At 41.7% G+C, this 10,732-nt stretch overlaps 1 protein-coding gene across 1 annotated transcript in view; it reads right to left on the reverse strand.

The window, feature by feature from the left end:
- Positions 1-1,186: 1,186 nt before the first annotated feature.
- The window catches only part of CD28 (CD28 molecule), a 12,498-nt gene continuing 2,952 nt past the window's right edge, over positions 1,187-10,732 (reverse strand). Inside the window, exons 2-4 of the mRNA XM_003207504.4 lie at positions 6,317-6,670; positions 5,972-6,090; positions 1,187-1,804 (exon numbers count right to left, since the gene is read on the reverse strand). Of these exons, the coding sequence (XP_003207552.2) occupies positions 1,664-1,804; positions 5,972-6,090; positions 6,317-6,670 (614 nt within the window). The 3' untranslated portion in view covers positions 1,187-1,663. The remainder of the gene's footprint in view (positions 1,805-5,971; positions 6,091-6,316; positions 6,671-10,732) is intronic.

The following is a 10,732-nucleotide window of genomic DNA, read 5'->3' on the forward strand; positions in this document are numbered from 1 at the left end:
CCAGTTGGGGACAGCAAGCACTTGAACACAGCACCTGCTAGGAGCACAGTTTGTGGTAATGTGACTTTGCAGGAATGGCCCAGGGCCTGGTCAGCAAACTCAAATAAAACTTCCAATTTGGAAGTGCCTAAAGCTTTACTTGGGTTAAGACATCAAAGCGGGTTGTTGCCACACTTCCACATCTCTATTTTTGTCATCTCCCCTCAAAGAGAGGAAGAATCTTCTCATCTTGGTTTGGAGGAATGTAAATGTTGAACAATCCCAATTTTATTTCAAAGTGGAAGTATGGATTTATTTTTCATTTAATTGTTTATTCAGTAATCCCTATAAAATACATCTCATCTTCTCTGTATGAAAAAGGATCTTATGCTAAAACAACCCCAATTACAGTTTAGGATGCCTTGTTAATGTAAACATGCTTAATTAATGGAATGAAACAGGCTTTTGTTGAAGACTTTACCCTACTTCAGTAGGAAGCATCCCTGAAGAACATGTTTAGATAAAAAATAACCTTCAGTCAGCACGAAGTTCAAAGTGCCTAGAGCAGTCCCTGCAAGCGGCTGAGCAGATGTGGATGCTGGTTACAGTGGTAGGACCTGAGGACACTCTCACACTGAAAACATTGCTTGCTTATGGGGAAAAAGGTTCAGATGGTCTTTAGTCGCTCATAACTGGACTCTGATTCTCAAAGGAACTCTGGTACAACATAGGTGCCAGAAGAAATGGATGAATATTCAGGAGGACTCAGCAAAGTGCCTTATTGATAGAAACAAAAATTCATAAATGAGGTAAAGCTCTGCTCCAAATACGACATTGGTGTCATCTAATGCTCACCATATGACTTAATATCATCTTGCTGTAGGCAGACATAGGAACTGGGGCTTTTCATGATCACAGCAAATCTTTCTCACAGTCCAACTTGTCTTGATTTCTTCTTCAGGTGGATTGATTTCTCACTCTGTAGAGTAACTCATTTATGACTTCAAATGCTCTTTACAAACCCAAAGTGAACAATCTAAGGACTCACATGCTGAATGCTTACATAGCTTTCTTTCGATCTTGGTTTGCCCTGACAGCCCACTTGTGCTATAGCCTAATTGCTCGGCTACGTTCTGGCTGACTTTTCCAACTCTTTCGAACATTTGTGTCAAACTTCAAACTGTGCTCTGGGCTCAGAGGGAAGTGGGGTTTTTTTTGTTTTTTTTTCATTTTTCCATATTTCACAGCAACAGTGGTTTCTGAGGATTAGACATATAGGAAAAGAAATTACAGGCTAAGGCAGTGGTTGTTGGGAAAGGTCAGAAGTTCTGGTTCTGGTTCAGGTTCCCCAAGCAGCTCAAAAAAACCCCCACACATTAGGAGGAGACCAGCTCTGAGGTCCAGGGCCATCCTTCTTTCTTATCCACTGACAGACCTCAAAACAAGTTACACCACATTTTCAGCCATCATGGAAAACAATCCTTTTTTTGTCTTTTCCCCCCTTTTTTTTATGTTTATCTTTTATCTTTGAATAATATTGAAGTTTAGCCAATACTTGCTGTGGTGTAGGTATCCATGGTCAATAGTAACAAACATGATGAGGAAATGACAGGCTGTCCTTCCATTCCAAGAGCAGGTGGCTGCCTAGAAGCACGTGAGGATAGTGGTGTTATGCTGGTGGGTATCATGGCTGCCAGGAGCGATACGCAGTGTAGTCTCGTGTTGGTGCATAGGATGGGTAGCCCTTGTTCTTTTGGTGAGGTGGATGCCGGGGGGTCATATTCATGTAGTCACTCTGACGGTACCTGTTCCTCTTGGATTTTTGCTGTGGGAGAAGGGGTGAGAGAAGTGTGAAACCATTTCTGCAATTAGTCTGTCCTACCTGTGGTGAACATCCTAAAAGGGGGAAAAAAGACAGGGAAGAGAGCAGAGAACTTTTGAGTGTTAATAAGACATGAGAAATATTAATAATGCATTTGATTTTTTCTGCGAGTTAACAAATCATCTTACCTAACCTTCAGACATTTCAGCTGCTGGCAGTCCTGGTCCTGGGTTGGTTCAGGGAAGCAGACATATTTATAAGAAAGCCTCCAGTTTGAAAACAGAACACACGTTCTCATAAAATAATCCATAGAATAAGCCCAACCTGAATGTAAATGTCCAGCTAATCTGCTGAGAGATGTAGTGTCAGTTTTCCAGGTGAAGAAATGCTGCAGACAAAGGATACAAGCTGATCTGTCCCACTGCAAGTTCTCAGCTAGGGAATGTCTCAACAGAAGCAACACAGCCTTGAGCAATGAAGATTGCCCTAATTTATTAGGAAGGAGAAGAAATTGGCTTAACTGGAAGAGAACAAGAGCAGAAAAAATCAGCCTGGGCTATGTATATAGGTTGCTCTGAAAGTAATGCCTTCTGCTTATTTCCATGGAAGTCACACACATACAAATAGCACAATAGCACTATTTGATAGAGCAAATTCTCAGCTGCAAAACACTGTTTTTCAACACAGTTACCACTAGTTAGCACTAGTAGAGGTGACACACTGTTTCACAGCTACTACAATGGCGTTGTTGTTAGGAAAATGTTGCCCTCATAGTTCATCTTTTATTGACCTGAACAGATTGAAGTCAGAAGGCATCAAAACTGGGCTATACAAGTGGTTATGGTAGGACAGTCCTGCTGAGAAATGTGCTCTATAGTCTTCAGACTGTTAAGGGGCCTGGAATTACTGTGTTGCAAGAGAAAGGTTGTCTTCTTCTCTGTTCTTCTGACTCTGGAAGCTCCAGTCTACAGCTTAGTCAGTGTCGTGATGTAGTGGTCAGAGTTGATGGTTTGTCTGGGTCCCAGGAAATCCAGAGGATCACCTCTGTCCTACCCCAAAAGACAGTGCACATCACTTTTCCTGCAGAGAGCTGTACCTTGGACATCGAATAAGGGAATTGAATTCCATATATTATTCTATGGAAAATTCACATCTCCACTCAATGGTCTACTATTTTGACTTCAGCTCATAGCAGTGTCATCATGGCTCATCGCTGGTAGTGAAGTGATCCAGGAAGCTGCCACTTCAGTCTCAAATTACTTCAATAGATCCTGGCAAACTTGCACACGCTATTATTTCTGTTCCTGTGTGAGCATTTGTGGGACCCACCTGGTGCAAACTTTGCAGTATTCCAACACAGCCAGCATTGTTTCCAATGCATTGAGGCTGATATTCAGCTCTGTACAGAGTTCCCAGATTGTAATCCACCAAATTTGTGCTGATGAGCTGATCAAGATGATCTTAATTTTGTGATGTGACAGCTGTGTATTGCTGTCTGGAATGTGGCTTGTCTTTCATGTCACTGTTTCCTCTGCTGAAACTCACCACCTTCCCATGCTCACATCCACTGTTTGGTCTCCAGGGGCATTCAGCAAACATCAATGAATGTGAATGGGTGCCATTTTTCCCCAAAGAGGAATTCAGTGACACACCTTTGCTTCATACACACTTCCATGTCAGACATCATTTCGTTAGACTGCCCTTTTGCTGCCATCTGTCTCATAGCAACAAAATGAAATGGAATATTGGCAGAAAGGCTCAACCTCTACTGCTGTACCGCCAACATCTGCCTCTGATGTTGTGGGCCAACATAATAAAATAGGAGGCATTACTTTTGGAGCCACTCCTATGTATCATGGCTTGCTGACCACTTACAGTAGTAGAAATGCATAATGTATATGCTGTTCTGGACATTCCTTCGAAGGGAAAAAGAACCAGAGCTGCTGTTAATCTTTCATCTGTCTCATTAACAGAGCCTTAAAAATCTCATTTCCAACGTTGAATCCCTGCCTCACAGTGCCCCTGCGAGACATGGGAAGCATCCCCTTCAGGAACAAGAACAGCAGAAGGCAGATGAAATCATTTGCCTATAATCATAGAGGAAGTTTGTGGCTACATCAGTGTATGAACCTGTGGTTCCTGCAGGCTGTGCATGAGGTTATTGTTCTTGCATAGATGAAGGCCTTCTTACAGGAACTAGGTAAAGTGCTTTCATTCTTCTTCCTTAATGCTGATTATACTTTTTCTTACAATGTTTTAACTGAAACTTCCTACATACACATACATACATAGTATGTGAATATATTGCATATAGCGCAATATGCATGTGATGCTGTGGCATTGGAGGAGGCTTGCATCAGAAACCTAACAGCTGTACATGCAGAGGGAGGCAGTTAATTTCTATGAGACACTTAAAGCTTGTTGATGTTAATGTTATATATACGCAAGGGGTTGAATGGAAATTATGTGCTACTTAAGCCATGCAGTGCAGTTGGTGCATTTAATCATTAGATAGAAAAGTTTTCTCTGTCCGTGTTTATCTCCATAAAAACATTTTTAATTCATCTATTAAAATCTAAGAGGTAATTTCACATGAGATAAATACATTTTGCTAGCATGAGTGAGTTCTGGATTGTTCCAGGATGAAATACAGCTGCTTCTCGAAAGGAAAACAGTTTTCCTCCAGGGAAGACAGAAATGTAGGAATTAGCACATCTTTAGTTGCTTCCAGGAACTCAAATGAAACATACTTGCCTTGGCTGTCAAATAGCACTTTTAGGACCTCATTTTAGCATCTACAAAGTCTTGTAGGTAGCTTTGTCTACATTCAACAGCACTCCAAATACATCCACACTCAGAGCACACATTACCAGGAGAATAGCACCAGCAGCAATAACAGCAGGCAAAATTGATGCAGGAAGTCAAAATTGATGCCTTGTCAGTCTTGCTGGGAGCAGACATCTTAGTAGTGCAGTGCATAGCCATTGGGTACCAAACAAAAATAGCAGAGAGAAAATGGTTTCAGATCCGAAAGGATGGATTGGAAGCTATAGTATCTCATCCAGGCACAGCTACTGTAGCACAGCATGGTAACACCAGCAGCTGTTTGCTGTAATCCTCTCACAGCTCTCCTGTCAGTTTCTACAGCAAGCTCTAAGAGGGACCGCTTAACCTGCCTTTATATTTTCCTGTGGCAATGTCCAATTTGATTGTTAACCATTAGAAATATGTATATATTGAACAAGTGTATTTTTGTGAAACAGTTAAGAAAGCTCGAGCTTCAGCTAGTAGTGTGAGTTGTTTTCTGTGTACGTGCAGCATGTGGCCTGTCAGAAAGACTGCACCCTTTATACAGACTACCTCATAATGTGTTGAATGACACTATTTAATGGCAGAGATACAAAGAGAGACAGAGTGCAAGGAACAGAACTCTTTGTGGTCATATTTCAAGTCTTTCCAACGTGGAGCAGAAAGTGTGAAATCATCTCTGGGAGATGGTGACCCTAAGACCTGTGCTAGAAGGAGGCATTCTGCTGCCTCTGCATCACACTTGGTGCTTTCCCTACTCCAGCAGAGCTGTGTGTTGAACCAAGCTGGACTGGGTGTGAACTGGGCCAGACAAATCTCCAGAGGGATCAGAAGGCAAAAAAATAAAGAACTGCAAGACTCTCTCTGCCTTCTTAGGGTGCCCCTATTCTATTGAAATCAAGCTGTCAGAAAAAGTGTGTATGAGAGGGAATTGCTGCATGGGCACAACACACCGGTGTGGATGTTTTGGGGCCAATGGAGGGTTCTCTGAAGATTGTTTCACTGTAGGCGAGCTCCTCCCATCAGAATAGTCTCAAAGGGGTTTGGCAGGAGTGCTTGTAGAGAGGTATTTCCCCGACAGGGAGAACTAGTTGGAACTGGAGATTATGTCCCAGCTTTGGTGAGGTGTTGACATTGCCATAGGACTCTGCTGAGGAGGCTGGCTGCCTATCTGGAGAGCATCTGGTATTTCAGCTTTCTTGGGGCATAGCACAGGTATGAATATGTAGCTGGGCTGAAGAAACACTGTGATCCTAATGCGAGGGATATCAGTGGATTTGTGGTAAGTATGGGAAGAATAGCATGAGAGATGAAGAGCACATGGGGGCAAAGCACATAAAGCAAAGGATAATAGTTTCTTACCCGGTAGATTATAAAGACTGCAGTTACAAGCATACTGTAGAAACCAAGAAGTCCTGTCAATGCCACCATAACCCAGTACGAAGTTGCAGACTCAGGTTCTTGTGTTTGGATAGGTGTCTCTTTAAAAGAGCAAAGAAAACTTTTAAGCATTTAAAAGCTTTTTTACTCCTCATCCCAACACATTATCTGTATTAATCTTATCATACACCTGCTTAAGATGCCTTTCTTAAGAAATCAGGAGCAGGAATTTCATTTTAAGAGGCAACCCAGCTATTTTTTCTGCCTCAATCCAAAATGTAGGGAGTGTGTACAGGAAGGATACTGGTGTGCAGGTTCTCAGCTTACCTCTCACATGAATGACAGTCCCATTGCTCTTCTCATTATAGACATATGGAGGCGGATACATTGCCTCAATTTTGCAGAAGTAGATGTCAGTTTGGCTGGCAGTCATATTCCGAAGATTGAAGATTACTTTGTCCTTATCATGATTCCCCCAACAGTTGAATTCTTTATTTGAATTACTGTTACTTTTGGTCATGTTCCATGAAATAAAGCAGACTTCAACTGAACTGTCTGTTCCTTTGTGCAGCGAGGCTCGAAATTCTTTCCCTGTTCCATTGTACGTGTAGTTGCAGACTAGAGTTGCTGTTCTATTGGCTACAATGAGCAAAGGACTCTGAGCCACTAGAATCTTGTTTTCTGGAAGGGAGGGAAGAAAAACACTTGTTTGCAAGATATATTAAGAGACTTTAGAACCACACATCCTCCTGTTCAGCTTGTCTCCATGTCTCTTCTTCTCTGTTGGCACTCCCTGCTAGGCAGTGTGTAACACCAATTGGTAGAAGCAGTTACTCAAGAAAGCTCTGATTGAAGCTATCCTCTCTCTATGTATAAGTAATTTCATTGTTACCATGGGAGACGGTGAGGTTGAGGGTGTTCTTCCTCAGAATCAGAACACTATGAGACAAAGTGGCCCAGGTGGCGAAGATTTAAAGTCAAGGGTCACAAGGCTACTTTGTTTGTTAGTGTGTATACATGTGTAAGGCCACCTCCGTCTACCCCTTCCTTAGCATGCAGAATGCCAGGGAGAAGTATGGAGTGAAAATACCATGAATTGAATGCACAGTTAAGTAACCAGATAAGAGAATATTATTCATACCTTTGCTTTTTAATTCAAGGACAGATTTGAAAAGTTTGCAAGTGGAACTTGGTGAAATTTTTCAAGTATTTGGCCCTTGGACAAGAAGCACTAAAAGCAAGAACTGGTATAATTTTAATTTTTAAAAAGTCATTTATCTAGCTAGCAGCTGTAGCAGATTCTTAATCACACAAAGGACTTAGGCTGACTAATCTGACACGGTATTGGCACTTAGCACTTGAATGGCCTGTAAAAAAGCATGTCACATGAAGATAGAATTCAGTTTGGATTGACCAAACTGATACATAAACAGAAAGTGTTTTCTGACACATAAAACTCTGTGCTACTAACTGCCAAACAATAAACCACTGCTCAGACTGTGCAGAAAGACAACTGCTTCCAGAAAATCCACTCTGTACAAATGAGGCTTTTCAAATGGTGACCTGTAAATAAGAGGAAGTGAGCCGTGGTTCTTAAGCTAGGAACTTGCCAGAAGCAAGGACAGTGCTATTGTGTATGCATGCCATTGCATATGTCTCCATGCAAGTTCAACTTGCAGGAGTTCTTAGCAGCCTTTGATGGATCACAGAGAATTGCTGTGGTTGAGACAAAGGCAACCGTATGTCTCTCCAAAATCTGCTATAAAACCTGCATTCATTCTACTTAATCCATGTGAGGATACTTTAAGAGGATAGAAAGGAAAATGGAGCGGGAAGGAGGCCAGATTCACAGTGCCCAGGAAACAAGTGTTTCAATATACTTAATATTTAGGACTACATGGATGCATTTAGTGTGCTCCTAGATGTACAGGAAGAGGGACCACCCTGGCCTCTTGGGAGGATACTCCTTTGGGTTGAAGGTTATACAGGTTTATTTCCATGCTCAGTTTCGGGTCAAGAACTTAAGCATGCCTCCCTTAAGGCTGTTGGGAGCTTCTAGAGGGCAGCAGGAACATTAGCCTGAAAGAGGCCACTTAAGTCACGTCGTCTAGTCATATGCTCTGCTTTCAGAGACACATACAGGCCAAAAGGCATATAAAACAAATACATTCATAAAATTGACATGCTATTTACATAGATCCAGAAAATATCCACACCAGATACTACCAAGTATATCCACAGGTGTTGTGAAGCCACGTTTTCCATTATGAGAGCTGTGAGTGAAGACAGTGAGCTTACATGGTGGTCACAGCATTCACAGGGACATGGGAGATTTGGGTGTAATCCTTACTCTGAATCAAAACAAAAGACGGACTTGAGTGTGGGTCTACCAAATTCGGAGTGAAAACCTTGGCTCCATCCACTTGTTGGCCTACTGGGAGGTTGAGCCAGAAGCCCTCTGCTAAGCTATGCCCTGGCACAGCAGTAATTGTAAGACATGAAATGCACAAGGCTGGAACAGGGAGTGAGCACGCAGAGATGTGTGAGTTGGTCAGGACTAGTTGCAGGGTGTGGACAGTAAAAACAAACCATGCCCAACAGGTTCTCCAAGAACCAGCCCAGCCCATGAAACTGCTGAAGTTGTTCATTTTCTCACCAAAAGTCATGTTTACCAGCCCTTTCTTCTCATGAGAGCAGGAAGATATGAGACAGGGGATCTTTAGCAAAGGAGTTTGCAGCCCAACCTCCTCATGTCTCTCTGTTCAGTGTAGCTAACTTGAGGGTTGCAGCAGAGCTTATCACAGCTCAGAAATCTCATGTTTGCAGGGAACCTAAACTAAAACATTTTGTTTTGGTGAAGAGTGAGCACTTCCATTCTTTCCAGTACAAAGGCCCCAGGGTCTTGGAATCCCAGAGCAGGCAGTAACAGCAGACAAGGCTGGATCCTACTGAAGGTGCTGCCTATGGTGGATTTTCATCGAAGTGAAGACATTTCAGCAAAATATTTCAGTTTCATTGAATCAGCATTTTCCAACAAAAGCTCTCACCTAGGCCTATAAGGCATTCTAGTAAAGAGTGAGGTTCACATTCTACCTCTTTAGACATGCTATTTGATCGTATTATTTTTTTCTAGAAAACCAATCTTTGGTCCAAGTGGAAAGGTGCAAGTCTGCAGTGGAATTGTTCTTTGGTTAAAAAAGCAGAATTCAAAGCATTTCACTTGAGACAGAATTGTTCTGATTTTTACTCCACCAGTGCCCACCACTACAACCCTGGCTATTGCAGGAGCTGAATACACCTTCAGAAGGGGTTTTTCTGTTTTATAGTTTATATCCAAAACAGGCATCCTTGAAGAGATAGTTGCAGAAGTACTACGGCTCAGAAAAAAATACTTGCTTGTTTTTCGCTGTAGGTACTTACAAATAAGTATCTGTTTGTCACTGCAAGTACTTACAGAAAAACAGATGGACGTTTATCGCATAGCCTGATCAGATCACTATGGCCTGAGGAAAGACAACACTGAAAATAGTTCACTGAGGGACCACCTTCAGATGTTTTTCAGACTGTTCTGCAGAACCCAGAGACTTACATTGAGCTTTTGCTAGTCTGGATTCCTGATATATAGTAGTACATAGCTTCACAGCATGAGCTCTGCTATTTAATTACAGCTCTGGACTATTTATGTCCATGCTGTGATATTTTGTTTATTGTCAAACAAACGTTTTTGATACATCCACCAAAAAAATAGTTTCCTTCAACTTACGTCTTGGCTTTCTGGCCCAGCCTGTTTGCCTCACCATGGCAGCTGAGTGTTGACCCAACCCTATAATGTTGGTGCTAAGATAGCTAAACAGTGGGAAAAAGTTTATTTGTGGATCATTAAATAGGGGCTGCTCCTAAGTGATTTATTTAAGCCAAACTTAAACCAAATCTGCTTTTGCAAAGTGGCTCTACCATGTAAAATCTGAATTGATTGAAGGTGTTTTGTATTCCGTTTGTAGGAACTAAATAGCACCATGTGAACAGGGCAGGGCTGAGGCAAGGCAAGCTCGCCCCACAGGCATGTCAGGCCCTGCTGTTATCCTGCTTCTCCAAGCTCGCAGTTTTTTCAAATTGAAGAAAGTCAGTCATGCCAAAATATATATAAGTTTTATGGGGAAAACAAAGTAAGGCCAAACATCCCTTACTTGATTTCTGATCTGAATAGGATTTGAGTGTATTTTTAGTAGAATCTGAACCATTCTGAACAAACTTGTGCTGAAGCTGCTTTTGCCTTACAGACAGTTTTTCTTTTGTCTCTTTGGGTTTATGAAAATAGCGAAACTCTAAAACATCCAGTATGTGTTTCCAATAGTGTACATTTTCCCCTAAACAGGGTTATGACTGCTGTTTCCAGAGCTGTCTTCAGTCATGCGATATAGTAATAAATATCTATGTCTTGGTCTCAGGCAGCAAATGGCAGTTATGAAAATCATTGTCCAGTTTCAAAAGTTTGTAATGTCTAGAAATGTAAGAACTTTTTGATGTGTCTCAAGGCTGTAGGTTTTATAAGCAACAGTGTGCAAGATCTCTGTAAAGCTTTTCTGTATGTTGTCATGCTAGTCATATCTTATAATCACAAGTGGGGTTTTTTTTGCCTCATGCAAAAGGTCCAATCCATATGTATTTTCTGAAAAACACTACCTCCTCAATCACAGACCCTTGATGCAACCAAAGCTCCATTGAAGGTTATTTCTTTCTTTC

Source organism: Meleagris gallopavo, chromosome 7, assembly GCF_000146605.3.
Source record: "Meleagris gallopavo isolate NT-WF06-2002-E0010 breed Aviagen turkey brand Nicholas breeding stock chromosome 7, Turkey_5.1, whole genome shotgun sequence".
Classification (NCBI taxonomy): domain Eukaryota; kingdom Metazoa; phylum Chordata; class Aves; order Galliformes; family Phasianidae; genus Meleagris; species Meleagris gallopavo.